This window comes from Bidens hawaiensis, unplaced genomic scaffold (genome assembly GCF_021521415.1).
Source record: "Bidens hawaiensis isolate Kalapana, Puna unplaced genomic scaffold, B.hawaiensis_p1.1 tig00085113_1, whole genome shotgun sequence".
Taxonomy (NCBI): Eukaryota; Viridiplantae; Streptophyta; class Magnoliopsida; order Asterales; family Asteraceae; genus Bidens; species Bidens hawaiensis.
In genome coordinates, this window is record NW_027504138.1 from 4,687 (window position 1) to 24,698 (window position 20,012).

The following is a 20,012-nucleotide window of genomic DNA, read 5'->3' on the forward strand; positions in this document are numbered from 1 at the left end:
AAATTAGCATTAACGATTTCCTTTACTGTTTTTTATCCAAGTATTCTATGCCATTTACCGGTGATCATACGACATCGGAGCTATGCATTGAAACAACCATTGGCTGTGGTTAGATTCTATCAACTCCTAAACGACAGTGTTAAATTGGATTACAACTCTATACCTTTTTAATCTCCTTTTGTTTGTAGTAGTTTAGCAACTCTAAAACGTCTATGTTTGTGAAGTTCGCTATCCAAAGAGTACAAATGGCAGTCACTTACGGTTCAGGTGGCATAGTGCCAAAAGCGTATGGCCGCATTATAGGGCACTTTTTCAAGCATATAGCTAAAATCAGTTTTCATGCACTTCGGACATCAAACTTAGAAATTTTCAAATTTAATTTTCATTACAGAAAAAATTGTGTTGTGTATTCAGAAACTAAACGATAATAATGAGGTTTAACCACTAAAAGTCAAATTAGTGCATCCCCTACATTTGATGATTCGGATGACCAAGTTGGTCCGGACTTTTATGAATCAAAATGACCCGAACCTTAAATCCCTGCATATACAAGTACTCGGTCTTTAAACATTAAAATGATCAAAATGCATTTGCAGAATAATATTAAAAGGCCTATGTTTAATTGCCAAATGTCTGCATAAAATTTGAGTTCAATATCATATCATAACAGCTCTGTTTTCAGTTGGTAAATGAATAAACGAATATGGGGAAAGTTGGGTAAAAATGTTTGAGGTCGTATTAAATAAATATGTAAATGACAACTTTGTTGTAGTCTACACAGAGAACAATTATTGAAAGCAGTAAGGTGAATAATTAGTAAATGTGTTGCCATTAGTCAACCCATGAATCAAAACATACACACTTTTCTAAATTAAACTCATCTTCAACTCGCCCGTTTTGTCGATCCACTTGACTGCTTCACTCGACTCACTCTCTTTAGTCAACGAGACGAACAATATCGTGAAAACATACGAGTCAATCCAACCTTATCCATCCATCTGATCAAACACATCCAAAGCTTTTTAAAACACGTTTGCCCTTACAATAGCACCGCAACAGTCCAACCAATAAGTCAAACTATACTTATCTGGTATCCACCCATTATTCATCATCTCACTCATCCTCACCGTCATAAAAAATTATGCTTTATTTCTATTTAGAATATTATTGAAGTTATGCTTATGTTTTTTTATTTGTATTGTTTATTTTGTACAATAATTATTAATATATTTTTATTACGCCTAAAACTATTCTTTTATTATATCAACATTCTCATCAAAATTATATTCAATTGATGTCCTTTCCATGATTCATAAAATACAAATTGTATAATATTCAAACGCTATATATCTTTTTTTTTTCTTATTTCTTATTGACCAAAATCAAATATTTTGAATGTTTTAATTAAACTTAATTATATAAAGTTTTTATATATAAAATATGACATTTACAATTCATTAAAATATTTAATTACACATATACATTACGTTTTCTTTATTTTCTACCCGTGTGTAACACGGGCTATACCCTAGTATATAATATTGCTAGTTGCTAATTATAGGGCCCATTAATTACTTCTTAAATTTAAAGGTTCAATAATTGCTTAATATGTTTCATATTGATTCACTTTCAGCTTCAATAATCCATTTTAATAGCTTTAGAATTTTAAATTCACATATTAGTTCTCAAACAAACCCCTAAATTCACATATTATTTGGCTATAAGTTTCAAAGAAATACAACACATATAAACGATATTCACTAAAATCATGCAAATACAACTTTAACTTTATGAAATATATTTACAAAAAAACATACATACAAAACGTTCTTGCGTTCACACGTTTTCTAACGATGCTAATTAACACACTCAAATACAATATTCATCATTGTGCATCGGTTAAATGCACATCGATTCAAAATTAAATATTGATATGTCCATAATCACCTCAATAGACACAAATGCACATGATATTACAAAATTAAATATTGATATGTCCTACTTTTTTATATAACGAGCCTAGAAGAAAGAGCGTTTTGTAGGAGCTCGGCCAACGGCCCTCATCAAGTTGGCTATTTCCAAAACCCTAGCCACTTTGGTTCCTCTTGTGGCTTCTGCTGTTGCACGTCTTTCCTCCGCTTTTCTTTTAGCTTTGGCCACGTCGTTTTGCATTTTCTCAAGTGCTTTTGCTCGTTTTTCTTCCAGTTTTCTCTACATGACATACATTTTATGTAAAGTCACATGCTATAAGAGATAATTTGTTCATGCTTAATCATATGTACTAATCATGCAATGTTATAACGTCTTTCCTATAAAACTTATATATGGGGACGTATAGTGAAAATCATATTTAGTAGAACAAATATAAATGGATTTCTTTTTAAAATCACAAAGAATTACATGATTCATACTGTAATTTGCATCTAAATGATGATTATGGGACTAGTTTGTGACATGTATTGATAATCATAGTCCTTTACACAACCCAATACATGTTGGATATATATCAATCACCAATTGAATATCGGGCAAACCACGAGTATCAGGTATACCCGCTTGGATTTTTAAATAACTTTGTTTCCTTACAATTATTATCTTTATATAACTTTATGTTTTTAACATCTATAATTAACTAAAAAATGTAAATATACATGCATATTATCATTACTAAAAAAAGCCTAAAATATATAATATATGCAAAATTCATGATGGCATAAATCCCAAATATAAGTTAATACTTTGTACTATAAAATTAGTAGAATGACCGATACTAGATTAGGGTTAATGGAAAATAAATTATTATGTTTTAGGCAAACGGTTCAGGTATGCGAATATATATATTCAAGTAATTAAGTCGGGTATATGTTTTCAGGTTGGGTACAATCTAAACTCACACTTGTCGCATACCCACAAAAAAATTTAAAACTAATCTAACACCATGTCTCAAACTCATATACCCGTTTGACCGTCCCAGTTGTTTGGGTTTCAGGTTTACGTATCGGGTTGAGTTTGGTTGTCATTCCAGATAACTAGCGGCAGATGCAAAAATATTTGATTGGGTTGGGTCCAAGTTGATTGGGCTAGATTTGAATTGGGTTAAAAGAAGATATTGCAGCTCTAATTAGCATAAACAAGTAATAACTAGCAACTAAACAAAGAAATTAATTAAGAATTAAAAGAAAAATGTGTTCAAACAAAATAAATATCATGGAGATGTTATGTAAGGCCCCGTTACCGGTAGCCCTACTTTCATGTTGGATTTACTCATAAACGCAGTTCTAAATATCAGACTTAATTAAAACATTCGCGGAATATAAAAGCTTTCATAAAACATTTCATAATAAAACATGTCTTGTCTTAAAACATCATTTTGTCTTTCAAAATAAACGAAACATTAAACTTAAATGTCTTGAGTCTTCCGATGCTAGCCTCTTATTCAGTGCCACGTGTCTCCTCAAGCGAGCTGCCTCATCCTACTCACCTGCGTGCATACTAAAAGTCAGCTACGCTGAGTGAGTTCTAGTTAATCATACACTATACAATACACATAAACTTATATTCTTTCACCCATACTTTCATACTTTCATACTTTCTTTTGTATTAGCTTACTTTCATATCTTACGTTATAAAGAGCATTACGCCCTACATTCCTCGAGTATTATTAGGGCTCGGTACCCTCATTCCTCGAGTATTATTAGGGCTCGGTACCCTCCTTCCTCGAGTATTATTAGGGCTCGGTACCCTCCTTCCTCGAGTATTATTAGGGCTCGGTACCCTCTTTCCTCGAATATTAATAGGGTTGTGTTCCCTAGTTCTCGAATATTAGTAGGGTTCGATTCCCTCTTCGTTACCATACAACCATACATCGTACCTCGAGTATTATTAGGGCTCGGTACCCTCCTTCCTCGAGTATTATTAGGGCTCGGTACCCTCTTTCCTCGAGTATTATTAGGGCTCGGTACCCTCTTTCCTCGAATATTAGTAGGGTTCGGTTCCCTAGTTCTCGAATATTAGTAGGGTTCGATTCCCTCTTCGTTACCATACAACCATACATCGTACCTCGAGTATTATTAGGGCTCGGTACCCTCCTTCCTCGAGTATTATTAGGGCTCGGTACCCTCTTTCCTCGAGTATTATTAGGGCTCGGTTCCCTAGTTCTCGAATATTAGTAGGGTTCGATTCCCTCTTCGTTACCATACAACCATACATCATACCTCGAGTATTATTAGGGCTCGGTACCCTCCTTCCTCGAGTATTATTAGGGCTCGGTACCCTCTTTCCTCGAGTATTATTAGGGCTCGGTACCCTCTTTCCTCGAATATTAGTAGGGTTCGATTCCCTCTTCGTTACCATACAACCATACATCATACCTCGAGTATTATTAGGGCTCGGTACCCTTTTCATAACCATACAACCATACAACCATCATTTCCTTCTTTTATTAACTTTATCACGTTCATACACATAAGCATACATATCATACTTACCTTATACATAGCGTTACAACCTGACAGTACATGCAATATCCGAAGATCGTTCACGTACCATCAAGCAATCATTCATACATATCACATCATTCACATAAGGCATACACTTATCTCTTAGGATAAGCGTATTAACAAACATATCGAGTATGCACACAGCCCCGAAAACATAACACATAAATGAGGCTAGAACTCACCTGAACTCTGCTTCTTCCTCCGATAGTTGTAAATCCCTTCTTTAACTGAGCTCGGCTGACTGTATAAGTTACACGTATCAATACTCGCCTGATTTAATCTGGTGGCCTAGTATTAGCTTACTTTTACTTATCGTTTTTAATTTATTTTTTAATCGAACTTGACTTTAGGAGAAGTTAAACCTTAGGCGAACTTAGCTTTAGGCGAAGTTAAACCTTAGGCGAACTTAGCTTTAGGCGAAGTTAAACCTTAGGCGAACTTAGCTTTGCAGGCGAAGTTCATCAGGCGAACTTAGCTTTGCAGGCGAAGTTGTCATCAGGCGAACTTAGCTTTGCAGCGAAGTTGTCATCAGGCGAACTTAGCTTTGCAGGCGAAGTTCATCAGGCGAACTTAGCTTGCAGGCGAAGTTGTCCAGCTGCAGGTACTGTTCGTCCTTAAATCCCTTAATAATCTTCGTTTCTTAACCAAATAACTCGATTTAGGTATCCACGGAATCGTCTGACCAGCGCCTACAAACCCCAACCATCAAATCGACCTAACATCGATGTTTAAAGGGTGCGATTTAGGCATATAGGTTACGGGTTCTTTTATCAATCGATTAACCCATCAAATCATATCCATTTTCAGTAAGTTTAGCTTTGTTGGATTCGTTTTTACCATACAAACACAGATCTATCATTTCTATACTAATCCAAACCTAAACGAACAAGTTCTCGATATAAACGTACCGTAAATGAGTCGAACTACGAACACGAGCCGGTCTTGTTGCTTTGGTTCGTCACGACGATCTAGCACCAACGAGCTGGGGTCCTCGCCTTTGGATCTTGGTTCGGGTTGTGTGTGTTTTGGAGTGTGTAAAGATTAGGATGGATAAATGGATGGAATGGAAAGGATTGGGGTTTAAGGGGGTATTTATACTCCCTTAAGCCCATGGACCGAAGGCCCATATTTCCTTTTGGTCCATATCTAATCCCATCTAATTATCCTACTAAGTCTTCATATTTTGCTATTATTATTATTATCGTTCCACTAACTCGTTTATTTCACCCGACAAAATAATATAATAAAATATTACTTTAGAAATTTCGGGATGTTACATGTTAAGGTTGCAAAGATAATAATTAGTTTAAAACTTCTAAGTGCCCTCTTATGTTTCTAATTTTCAAGGTTCTCGTCTAAGATGTACATGATTATTTGTTGGGAAATTACTAAAATAGACTACACTGACAGTTTATTTTCAAAAATAGACATGAAATAGTTAGCTACATCCTAGACCACTCGTAGTGGTAGCTTTGCCACCCACGTTATGGAGGAAAACGCGGGGGTACACCGCCCCCCCTGCGTTATGTTGATTTTTTTTGTGCGTTTTATACAAAACGCGGAGAATGGCACACTAATCAAAAATGGACCGTTGCTTGTTTACCGTTGGAGAATTAAAAAAAAATTTATTTCCTATATATTAAACCATTTCATCCCCAATCAAACCTCATCAAATTTATAAAAATTCTTTTTCAACTCTATAATTCCTTACACAAAATTCACTATATATGGATCATCCATCTATATATAAACAGTTTTTCGGGCCCGACCAACAAGCCGAGGACGTGGAGGAGGAACAGGCGGTTACGAGTGCGATTATGCTCGCAACAAAGTATACGAGTTCCGTTACGGGTGCGATTAGCTCTCCACCCCCCGTTTCAAAAAGAGCATATATCGAACGAGATCGTGCCGAAGCCAACAACCGGTTGATGGCGGATTACTTCTGCGACTCGCCGAGATACAAGAACCCGAAGACCTTTAGGCGTCGTTTTCGGATGTCTAAAAATTTATTTATGCGCATCACCAATGATTTGGAGCGTGAGTTTGATTACTTTCAGCAAAAGCCTAACGCTCGAGGAACGCTAGGATTCACGGCTATTCAGAAGGTTACGTCAGCCGTACGCGTGCTCGCCTACGAAAACATGACCGACATCAACGACGAGTATTTAAAGATGGCCGAAAAAACAACTCGGGACACCTTGGAGTATTTTTTTTATGGTACGTTTTGTTTTTTTTAAATAGTTTATCACTTGTTTACTGTGATCATTTATTTTATAAAAGTTTTGTAAAATATAGGAATATTTAAACTATATGGACCACATTATCTGAGAGAGCCCAACGTTAACGATCTACAACGTCTTTACGAGGCACATACAAGGGTGCATGGTTTCCCCGGCATGATAGGGAGTGTAGATTGCATGCATTGGGAATGGGCTAATTGTCCAACTGCGTAGCGAGGTCAATTCACACGAGGTGACCAGAAGGGACCAACGGTCAGCCTTCAAGCGATCGCTTCATACGACCTTTGGATTTGGTCGGCATTCTTTGGTGTTCCCGGTTCCAACAATGACATAACCGTCTTAGAGCAGTCTCCTGTGATGGAGAGTTATCTGGGACCGTTCCCGTCGCTTCGTTTTGGGCTAACGATAACTTCTACCATCATGGGTACTATCTGGGTGATGGAATATATCCAGAGTTCGCGATAATCGTTAAAACATTCAGAGACCCGATGGATGAAAAAGACAGTATTTTAAGAAAGTGCAAGAGTCTGCGAGAAAGGATATCGAGAGGTGTTTTGGTGTTCTTCAACAACGATGGCATTATGTTAAAAATCCTTGTCGTCTGTGGTCTTTAGAAAGAATGAGATATGCTATGTATGCGTGTATCATAATGCATAACATGATCATCGAGGACGAGGGAAGAGCAATATGTCCAACTTTCATACCGGACCCGGATCCACCACGGACTCCGGCAAGTATGGAGCAACGACTCGAAAACTCGGATTCCGTGCGATCAAGAGAGATACATAACGCACTAAGGAGGATTTGGTTCAACATCTTTGGATGTATCAGCCTCTGCCTGGTGAAAACGATGATCAAAACGAGGGCAACAATGAAGACGATGATGAAGACAACGACGAAGATGGCGAAGACGATGAAAACGACGATGAGGACGACGAGGAGGACGGCGAAGAGGGCGAAGACGACGAGGGCGCAGACAACGACGACGACAACAACGACGAATAGTTTTTTTTATTTTATTGTAATATTTATTTAATAAAATATTATTGTTATTTGATTATTCTTATTAAAAATAAAAAAAAAAAAACAAAAAGTGTAAAAGTGACTGGGCGCCACGTGGCGCATAATGCCTGGATGTGGAGAGTTATGACTACAGCCTGTTTTTGTAAAAAACCATAACTCTGATTGGGCGCCACGTGACGCATAATGCCTGGTAGTGGAGCTTTATGACTACACATGGTCTTATGATCATTTAACTATTTAACTGTAATCCAATAACAATTGACACATCTTACAAGCCGATAAGATGGTTAAAGTCTTAGCCGACATTTCTTAGACACTGGCGACCCTTTTAAGGGGGCGGATAGGACTCATATATCCCATTTACTTTGAATAATTTTATGTCAAAAAAAAAAATTTATGATACTTCAAATGTTCAAGTTTCGCCCCCCCCCCCTATTTTATATGTTCAAGTTTCGATCCTCCAACTCCCCCCCCCCCCCCCACCTCGAGGAGTATGTGTCCAAGTTCCGTCATTGTCAGCTAAGACTTAGTCGGCTTGCCCGACGTATCAAATTATCATTGTATTAGAGTGGGATGACTATAAAGATGTAGGCTAAATCTTTCCTGTCGAGTTTAAAAAAAAATTGTCAATCTAGTCTGTTGCGATAATTTTCCATATTTTATCGATCATACGGGAACCTAGCTAGGCCCCATCTATTGTTGGATCCACATATGTTCGCATCATAGAACTTTAAAGTTTTGCTCCTTGAGCTGTTACGTAGTCAACTTTTTAACAAATTAGTGACGTTTTAAACTATGATTAGTTGATGTAAATGATTTGATTAGAAATATGTCTACCTAGACTATGAGTAAGATTATGACATACGGTAAAAGAAATAATCAAGAGATATATTAAAAAAATAATAATAATAATCATTTCAATCCAACTTTTTTTAACTGTTTAATGATAAAGTTTTCTCACCATCCATTTTCGTCTTTTCCTCTTTATAATTTACTTACCCTTTATTAAGCAATCAACTCAAATGTTTCAAATTAGTCCTCTAACTTTGAATAAACACACTTTACGTACCTCAACTTTCTTCATCCAAGATGTAGACTTTTGAACTTGCTCACTCTCCCATCCATTGATGATCGCATCCTCGCGCTTAAACCGATTATTAATCTTCGCTATCTTCGCGTTTTGCCACGCCAATATCTTCGACTCGACCTCCTCTTTCTTCACTTGTGTCACCGATGACACATCACTTGTTCGGGTACTAGTACTAGTACTCCCTAAACTCATCCCAACACCTCTAGTTGGGGACGCCACTCTCGGATTATTATCCGCCACAATAGCCAACGGGTTAGTGTCCCTAGGAAACTCTTCTTCCCTAATTCTCTCCAAGTTATTATTAATAGGCTCGTTATGTTCGTTAACGTCTATATGGTTACCCGCAAGCACTAAAGCATTAAACTCTCGGCTCATGGTTGTGAAGTTCTCGGTTTCGTTGCTAGCTAAGGATAGATTTGATGACCGATGACTAGTTGTTTCCCATGCTTCGCTTCGGTGAGGGCGGTAAGATGGTATTGGTGGTACTGGTGGTTGTGGTGTAGGGTGTATTTCTATTATGTTTTCGTCGTCGTCGTTGTCGTTGTCGTTGTGGTGGTGGTGTGGTGTGCTGGTGGACATGGTGGATTTAGGATTTAGGAGGTGGAGTAAAGGGGTTTGGATTATTATTATTATTATTATTATTATTATTATTATTATTATTATTATTATTATTAAGGTTATGCAAATATGAACCACACATATGAAGGAAGTTGCATGGAGATGGAGTAAAGACTAAAGTAAATGGAGATTTTTGTTATCTCATGAAAGAGATGGGTGCAAAACATAATGAGTGGTTTTATTATCATTAAATATTAATCATGATAACTTTTAATACGATTGATTTAAGTATGACCAATAATAGCATGTAGACATGTCAAATTAAGTTTTAAACCATGCTCACGTGGTGAAAAAAGTAAGTTTTTTTCTATTTTCGGTTATAACATCAAATTATGAGAAAATACTATGCTAGTCGCTAGATACCATGTTAATATAGGTTTTGTCCATGTTACCATGTATATTGTATTCACGTGTATTGGCAATGTTCTTATAACTGAACTGATTAGTCGGTTATGAAGTACCGTCTACCTAATTAATTCAATTGAATACCTAAAACCCCCACATTTACTTGGGTCAAGTAATTATAGGGCGAGGGGTTGAAGTGTTGAACTGATACACAAGATTCAATTTAAAAAATATTGATTTTTTTTTTCTTTCAAAATCTCATTTATTGATTTATTTCACATAATGTATTTTGTTAATATTGTATGCTCACGTCATTAAATAAAGACATGTAGTTTTATATTTTGATTTACGTTAGTCAAAAATTTAATTTTAAGTTTTAACTTTTAAAACTTTATGAATCGATAGAAATAATGAGGATGAAAAGATTATACTATGTTAAAAGACATAATACGTGGTCCATTATAATTGATCATATGATAAAAATATTTGAAGCTTGGCTTGATTAAGTTATTATAAAAGGTTTCTTTAAACTCAATTCATTTGTTATATATTTTATCTTTGTATGAAACTAGTAAACTACACATTTAAATTCACTGATATGAATAATTGAATATTACTTAATTGTTAAGAGTGCTCACGTCTGGACAAAGAAGACGGAGTCCGCTACTTTTTAGGTCGAAGAGGTGTTCTATTATGCCACTCACAAATCGCTACGTGTAAACTATTTTAACTTTTATTATTATTATTATTATTTCTTGCTGTTTTTTTTTCTTTTTTGAGGAAAACAACCCATCAAATAAAGCACTTTTTCCCCTCCTTTTAAAAAATGAGAGAAACACTACTCTTTACTTGATAACAATTGCAAAGCATTTCAATTTTAATGAACTCTCGCGTTTTATTTAATATTCAGTCATTTAGACCATGAGTAGTTATAACTCTCCACTTTCAGGCATTATGTGTCACGTAGCACTCAGTCAGAGTTATGGTTTTTTATAAAAACAAGGTGTAGTCATAACTTTCCACCCCTAGGCGTTATGCGTCACGTGGCGCCCATTCACTATTAATTTTATTTGTTTTTTTTTTAAATAATAATTCATTTAAATAATTAAATATATAATTAAAAAACTACATTAAAATTAAAAAAATACATTAAACTCATAAATAAAAACAATCGGTTTCAACTGAGCGTTAAGACGGTGAGTCATTCAACTCAATCGGTTTCATTGCGGTACCGAAACTAAAACAAAATAAAAAAGAAGCAAATTTGGCATTTGATCGGTCTCTGACACGTTTGTTACTGTATCAAAACAAAAACAAAATTGACATTCGATCAGGTTTTCGTTAACCACCAAGGCACCAACCTAACACCCACCAAGACACCAACCCAATATTTCTTTTTGTTAACATCACCTCTTCCATTTCATTCCAAAACCAACACCCAAGACACCACCTCCTCGCGGTACGTGGATGGAAAAGGGGTTATTACAAATTTAATCTTTGTATAATAAGTTCCAGCTTCAACTTCTTGTTTGGTCAAAGCTTTGATCTTAAACTTAAATTCGTTAACTGAGTTATTGATGTGCTATTGGCCAATGTTCATTTCATGACTCTTGTGAATGATGATGATTAATGATACAAGACGATAGCTGCTACCCATTTGCTAGTTGTGACAAAAGATTAAATGAATAACATTATAACGTGTGCTACCAATAAAAACCGAACTTGATGGGTATGGGTGTTAATTTTATTTCATTCTTGAACTACAATAATATGACATGTCAAGATTAATGTGATTTCAGTTTCAATAACATTTTACTTAAACTTAAACGAAAAAGATGATCTCGATTATTTTAAAAATCATAACTTCTCCAAACATTTCAAATACGATTTTTATTTTGTTCATAGAATCTATAATACTAAGAATAATTCAATAAATCAATCAACAATATTTTGTTAAGTTAATGAAAAATAAAAAAGTTGAGTGACCAATATAAAACAAACATAATAATTGAAGGCCCTTATCTATACCAAAATCTGTTTGCCTCTTTTTTCTATACTTTTAGTGTCGGCAGAGTTTTGTTAGTCTACCGGTCCCACATAATTAGGTGTTTTACTATGTACCAATTAGGCATTCACGCGTGTCAATTATCCAGAGGAAACATACACCACGTGGCACAAATCTTTAGGTTGGGGCCCACTGCTTCGCTAAACATACCATAGCGTGTAACGTGTACGGTTCTTCTATCTTCAAAGGTATATATATATATTTGTAAAACAAGTTAGAATAAACGAATAATATTAGTTATTGGTAATGTTGATGTGATTTATATATTACCTTCGTGTTTATCTAACTAAAATATATTATACCTATTTGATAAAAGTATAATTAAAATATTGACTTGTACTTTAAATATTTCATATGAAAATTCTAGAAGATAAAAACAAAGCATGTGTTTGACACATTTGTCTTAAAACATATTAAAACGGGAGATAGTTGTGTTAAGGCTACCCGTAGTGTGTCTTCCAGTGACGGATCCAAAACTTTCTGTCAGTGGGGGGCAAAACAAAAACAACACAAAATGAGTAAATAATCGACTAATTAAAAGGGTAAAAATAGACCGGTCAAAATGAGCGAAAATAATAATTATTTATTCGATTAACTATATTTAATTAATGGAAATCTAAAACGATAAAATAATGCATCTAAAACACACACACATATATATATATATATGTATATGTATGTGTGTGCGGGGGTTGAATTAGATGCATTATTTGTATGTGTGTAGAACAAACAACCCAAAACAATGGAGAACCTGTATTGCTAAAATCAGAAAAAACAAAAACAAATCAATTATATTAAAGAAAATCAATATAGGCAATCAATGAATGGAAGAAAATGTCAATTAAGAAAACCATTTTGCTTCCAATCATTTGTATATAGATAACTTAAAATGGATTATAGTTTCTGTTTTGTGGGTTTCGAAGGGGATTGTTTGAATTTATTTGGGAACACTTATGAATTAATTAACATTTTAAGCTTGTTGGAGTTGGTTGAGTGGGGGTCTATACCACCCCTCAAGTATGCTTCCATCCGCCAATGGCGTCTTCTTTGGACGAAATCCAGTGAAACCAGGCGATAACACCCCCCACCCCCCCACCCACCACCGCCAGCAATTTGTGGGGCGATAGGAAGGGGGTCGTCAAGTTCTTCTCGCCTGCTTCCCTTATAATTATATAATTATTATTATAATTGATTGTGAGAGAGATATAAATTTGTGTGTATATATAGGCTACAACACCATTACACCCCTAAAACAAATTCCTACCCTTTGCTGATTGGGCGATGATGCAATTCGTCCAATTTGTAGCCCCTTCACTACACATAGTCTAACAACTTGCAAAAATATCATCGGAGTGGACCGTGTGCATTAACTCACAAAATGAAGTTGGTATGTTAAAAATAAATACAATAGGCTTGAATTATGCCCAAAAAAAAATTAAGAGCAGCCAAATATTCTCTCTACTGAGGGTATAAATAAAATAACCACTTACAACTTTTTCTCTTAAGGAGGACCTCAACCTTCTCTTCATTAAATATTAATAGGGATCGACTTTATAATTAAATCTTAGTCATGGTATAGATCACCATATGTGTACGAGTGAATATTTTTAACTTTTTACTCATAAAATATATTTTCTTTTGTTATATGTGATCTTAGTTTAAATATTAAAAGTGACTAAAGAACTAGAGATCCCTTACAAGTTGCAATTTAAAGGATATGTCTATAAGAGGTACCGGTTTTACAAGAAGTAATTATACCATAAGGATATACTCCAATGTATATGAGAGCATGATCAGAACTCATATGGTTTGACACCTTTTCATTTGGTAATTCAGAACTAAAACTACGTGTTATAATATAAGTCGAGCTCTGAATTCATCCAATAATATTATGTTATGCAGTGTTGATCGGATGCTGACTGGATATTAGATAAAGCCACTGCTGAAGCTGCATGAGTTTGTTGTGGTTCATGCGAACAGTAAACGAATTATCTGATTTATTACATTAAAATAAAAATGTTAAAAGTAACAAATAATAATAGTCTAGTACAAGATCATCGAGACGTCTAGCCCACAAATGCTTGACCAACTCATGACGAAGGTTTCCGTGGACCTTGCGATTCTTGAGATATATGGCGTTTTGGAGTTTTTCATCATCGGTGATTGTCGATTCGGGTCGTGGGACGTCACCTTTCAAGTGTAGACGACATCCATTATTTTCTCCCTTAACCAAATCCGTATGGCCTCGAAAATGAATTTTTTTTCTTTAGAACTCCAAACACCCCTTCAATATCTATTCGTGTCGATTTTTAGTTCAACTTAAAGTACTTTCGTTTGTCTTCAGTTGGAGATGCATAAGCTTGAATAAACATCGATCATTCGTTGTAATGCCATCAACCACGTATTAGTCATGCTTAAATTGAACCTCATTCTCATAAAACGATTGTGTTGGCTCAACCCTGTCAATCATGTAATCGAATATTGGTGATTGTTCGATACATTTATGTTGTTATTTGACCCGGCAACACCACGCATGCCAGAATTGAAGATCTTGGGAGGCCACCGCCTCATGTATAATAATGGGGTTTAGGTGATCACCTTGGTGGAACTGGCCTCGCCAAGCCGTAGGATAGGGATGAACAAATTCTGTACCGGTATCGATTTGGTATCGTTGGTACCAACGTTTTGAGTTTCGGTATCTGTACGGTACCGATATTTCCCGAATTTACCTTAAATATCGGTACCGTCCCGATGCCGTAGCGGTACCGAACCGATACCGAAACTCAAAACTTTGGTACCGATTCGGTACCGATCTCATCCCTACCGTAAGACACCATCTCGATCACGAAGAAAAGGTGATTGTCTTGTTAGTCTTTGTTGCCCTTGAAACCATTCAACCAACAGTTTAACTGTTATCCTCCCAGCTTCAAAATAAGGCCGTCTTTCTCCGAATAGTCGGACGAAGAAATGGAAATCCATTGCATTTTTTGCTTATAATTGGGTGTATTGGAGAAAAATGGAGTTTTTTTTTTTAGTTTTTAGTTTTTTTGGTTTGTGAAAGTTGTATGAGTATTGGTTAATATAGAAAGTTTGGTTTTTTTAATGCTTCAACGGACAAAAACACCGCCCCCAAAAAATTCCCACCCAACGTTCAACTTCAGTCCAGGCGAGTCGGCTTGTGGCCGCTCGCTAGCGGGGGCACTTGTGGCAGGCCGTTGCGGTGTGTGCGGCCGGCGTGGCTCGTGAGTCTTGACTCCAATAGCGAACCACAACTGATGGTCTAATATGAAGCTATCAACTTATCATATGTGGAAAGGTAATTTAACAAGGTTTAGAAATGTACTACTTGATTCAACTATATAAACCAAAAGGAGATCTATCTTAGTTTATTGATGAAGAATGCATTGGAAGCATGCTTAAAATTTGTGTATATTCTTTTCTTTTCTTTGTTTAATTTAGCCTAATTGGTCTAACACATTATATGTATTTTATTTGAATTTAGTCATGGCGGGCTAAACTTGAAAAGTATATTGACAAGGAAGATTCTTCATCCACAAATCTTGATCAAACAGAATGTTCAACTCTAGTTGGTTGATATAAATATCAAAGGTTATTTAGAAAATGATTATTAAAAGCTTATAACCTGTCTGTTAAAAAAAAAAAGCTCATAACCTGTCTCATTTAGAACCTTTAGGCTTTAGTTACTTAAAAACAGCTTTTATAAAATTGATATGTGTTATACAATAACTGTTTACTTTACAAAAGTTTACTTATAAGATGTAACAAAAATATTTCTTTTTTTTCCTTTTGACCATATAAACCAAAATAAGCTTTTCTTCCCTTGTTCATGGAAGTTGTTTGGTCGATGTAGGAAAGAGGTGTTGAAAGCATGCTAAAGTGTTTTTCAAGTGAGCCTAATTAGTCAACACATTTTTTTTTGAACGGTAACTTTCATTCAACAAACTAGCAAGACGCTAGAACCAACATACAAACCAACAAACAAAGCGGAACTTACAACGAAAATTTACACCAATCTTTCCAAGAAATGCTACTAAACGGAGATCGGTATTTGATCCAAAGATAACCCAATGCCTTAATATCATCCATAATTCACAAGGAGGATTCTTCACACTCGGATCTTGATCAAACACAATGTTTATAATGTTTGCTGGGCTAGTACAATCGACTCAGTTGTTAATTTAACTTGATTGTAATGAGTAATGACTACATGCGTATCACGTACCAAAATTTACACTTCGCCTCAAATGTGTATTACATATTCCTAGTTCTACAATCTATTTATTAGCAATTGAAATATCATTCAAAGGTAGTTCTCACTTGGTTAATTATCACATATTACTTATTTTCTAAAGAGTTTGCATACATGGTCTAGTTGTTTTTTTTTTTTTTTTATAACATCATACATGGTTACTCCTTGTTTCTTTTCATAGATTCATGTAGTGGTTAGGACATTTGGTAGGTTGATGTGAATTGTTAGGACATTAGATTGGTTGATGTGAATAATCCATTCATGCGTTATAACTCAACCACCAAGTTTTGTTGACTTGTTTTATCAAGACTTTGGTAGTTTGGTATGACTACATGGGTAATCTTTACATGTCTAGATTCTATATACTCATATTATTGGTAAGTTTGGATATGGGCCTAGTAGGTGGTACTGGGCGTGTAAATTTGGTGGGCTATTGTGTTGGGCTTAGTGCGAATTTAATGGATGGTCATCCAGCAGTGGGCTAACAACAAAAGTATTGGGCTTGTTTTGAAATTCTTTCAACTATCAAAAAAAAGATATTTTTGATCATTTTATAAGCAGGATAGTTCAAATTAGAAAATTTGGGCTTTAAGGTGCAAAGCCATTAGGCCTAAGAGTAGTCAAAACTACGCAACCCCAAGCATTTTATGTCATGTGACGCCTAGTTAGCGTTTTAAAGTTTTACAAAAAACAAGTCATAGGAATATGCCTACAACTCTCCTACAATCATTATTTTATTCCTCATCTCTCTTTCTCTCTCACACACCCAAAACGCCATTCTCCACACATTGTGTCACAATGGCGGCTACAAATTTGAAGACCAAAACGCCCCCCCCCCCACCACACAGGGGGGGGGGGTGTTGTGTGCCCCGACATTTTGGCCCAAAACGCCGGCCACAATTAGGTCACCACGGACGGTGTAATAGAATAAGTATATGCATTGGAAAGTATGATTGGGCCATGTGTATTATCAATTATGTAGAATATTAGATGGGATCCAGAATAGAAGTGGTGAAGAGGTTGGTCGGCATGGCAATGGAGTCTAAAGTGGCGACAAGCCAACAATGGCAGGGGCGATGGTGGCATGTGCGGTGTGGGGTGGGGTGGGGTGGTGGTGTTGGCATGTATCGAGTAAAAAATGCAACTACGGTGAATGGTTGGAGATTCCATTTACTTTGGTTGAATTCTTTTTAACTTTAAATGGATTCTTGAATTCCTTTACAAGAAGGAATTTGAGATAACTCATTTCAATTTCAATTTTAATCTTTTTCCCAACTAAACGTGTTAAGAAATGAAATTCATATTCCAATTTAATTGAATCTTTATGCTTGAAGTTGAAACAAGTCGATCTGATATAGTTCCAATTTCAACACACACAGTCACACCCGGTTTCGATCACCCAACCGAAACCCAAAACTCTTGAAATCATTAACCCGAGGACCCACCATAAAACATTTTCCAGGTAGATTCGTGTAACATTCGTCAATTTTCGGACCCGAAAACCCGACTCGTTCGATGTTCGGGTTATAATATTATTTATTAATATTTAATTACTTATAAATATATATCTTATGAGTTTTTACTAGGGGTGGCAATCTTGACCCAAACCCTTTCAAATGAGTCAATTTAAGTTGTTTTAAAAGTTAAATGAGTTGGTTTAGGTAAAAGGTTTTAAATAAATGGGTTAAAATGAGTCATTTGGAATTCCATCATTTTATTTTCGGGTCAAAATGGGTCGAGTTCAAATAAATGGGTCGATGTGGGTTACTGTCCTAAGGAAATGTGACAGGTTTCGGATCGGAATGGATATTCGTACAAGACAGGTTTCGGCACGAAACGGGTTTCAGATCGGAACGGGTTCGGTTCAGGTTTCAAGTCAACACGAGTTTTCACCCGTGACGTGTTGGGTTTTGGTTTCTTTTGTTTCTTTCTGGTCGATTCCGGACTCGTTTTTGTTTGTTTTTTTAGTTTTGTTTTTGTTCGGTTTGAATTCTTTTAGTTTCGTTTTGATTGAGTTTTTCGATTTCGATTGATGTGGTCCGGTTTTGGCTTTTTGTTTCTTTGTTTCATTTTCGTCGATTCTTTCGGTTTCGGTTCGACTCTAGATGTTTTTTTTCTTTTTTTTTTATTTATGGAACGAGGACAACGTGCGAAACATTTTAGTGTTTTTACTTTTTTTGTTTATGATTTATATTTTGAGTTATAATTTTTTATTATAATTTTTGAATATTTTTTTGAGGGTTTTTGATCTTAATGGAAAACCCCTCAAAAGAAATTCAAAAAATATAATTAAAAAAATCATAACTTAAAATATAAGTAAAAAACAAAAAATCTAAAAAAACTAAAATGTTTCCGCCGTTATTCTCGTTCAAAAAAAAAAAAACTCAAAACCCGGTTTGACCCTAACCTATTTTGACCCAAACCAAAACAACCTTTTTTTTAATTGACTCGTTTTGACCCAAACTCATTTTGACTCATACTCGTTTTGACCCATGACTCATTTCAACCCATTACTCGTTCGACCCAACCCAACCCAACCCATTTGCCACCTCAAGTTTTTACACATTTAACTCAAAATGCAAGTTTTAACTTCTTTGTATCCAATCTTAAACCCCAGGGTCCAATCTGTAAATATTTTTATAACCCAGATCATCAACCTGGATACCCGTTAACCAAACCCGACCCAATTACCCTAAGCGCAACCCGTAACCCTCAATTAACGATCAAAACGCGTTTAAACTTCAAATTCGATATGGAAATAAGCATATTCGTTGTATATTCGGCTCCATGACGCGGATAATTAACAATTTGCAGCCTCCTTGTTCCAATCTCCAAAAAATACGTTAATCAAACCCTAAAATTCGATTCTTATATAAAAGATCGTGTTTTATGCAATTGTTGCATTCATTATCACCCATCTCACATCGCTAACAATAACCCTATACTTAATTATATTAGTTTGGCCGTTTACTTGCCCGTTCTTAAGTTTTTTTGGTCGGCTCTGTTAGGTTCTCGTTCATCATCTCTAGATCTTCGTTTGAGGTAATTGATTACAGGGTTTTGATCGTGTTTACATGTAGATCATTAGCCCTAATTTTATTTTGATTAATTACAAACGGATTTATCAATTTGAATTTCTAGGGTTTATAATCAAAACTGGTTTGTTAGATCTGCTAGTGTTTACATTTAACATTAATGGGTTATCCAGACAAGTCACTGGTAGCCCAGTTGGTTAAACACCATGTATCACAGCGGGCAGGTCGCGGGTTCGAATCCCTGCACCCCTGATTTTTATTTGATTTGGTTATTTTTTTTAAACACTTGATAACTATAATATTAATAAAAATAACTAATAAAGATTATTTCTAATGAAAAACCGACTTTGTAACACTCGTTTAACTCTCGTTTTTGTGCTCGTAAATACAAATGAAGTGTATTATAATATAAAGACTATATGCATATATATAAATATATCAATTTAAAATCTAATATTTATATATATATATATATATATATATATATATATATATCAAGTAAATAAAACTACAAGTAAATTTATTAAGATGGATCTTATAAATTTAATTAATTATTTTTTTATAATAAGTCTTTATGTATAATAGTATATAACTTTATTCTATATTATCGAGTTGTTGTAATCAATATTGATCTTGGCTTAAGCACATCCGTTACTCTCGTTTTTTTAGGTTTTAACGTTCGCGTGTGACTTTTCCTGACTTCTCGTTATTCTAATCATCTTTTGTTCATCTATCGAGGTGAGTTTACATATCCCCCTCTTTCCATCTTTTATATTTTGGGTAGCATGTATACCATATTCAAGTTTACTTATCTTTTATTCCAACAT

At 35.2% G+C, this 20,012-nt stretch overlaps 1 protein-coding gene across 1 annotated transcript; it reads right to left on the minus strand.

Annotated features, from left to right (window-relative positions):
- Nucleotides 1-1,986: 1,986 nt before the first annotated feature.
- Nucleotides 1,987-9,476, minus strand: LOC143607691 (remorin 4.2-like). Its single transcript, XM_077083053.1, has 2 exons — nucleotides 8,832-9,476; nucleotides 1,987-2,211 (listed from the first exon to the last, which is right to left on the minus strand). The coding sequence occupies exons 1-2, from the start codon at nucleotides 9,429-9,431 to the stop codon at nucleotides 2,020-2,022; spliced, it is 792 nt and encodes a 263-aa protein (XP_076939168.1). The 5' UTR covers nucleotides 9,432-9,476; the 3' UTR covers nucleotides 1,987-2,019.
- Nucleotides 9,477-20,012: the final 10,536 nt, after the last annotated feature.

Coding starts and splice junctions, on each gene's coding strand:
- LOC143607691 (XM_077083053.1), bottom strand. CDS start 9,431: ATGTCCACCAGCACACCACACCACCACCACAACGACAACGACAACGAC. Junction 2,212..8,831: donor CTTGGATGAAGAAAGTTGAG/GTACGTAAAGTG, acceptor TATGTCATGTAG/AGAAAACTGGAAGAAAAACG.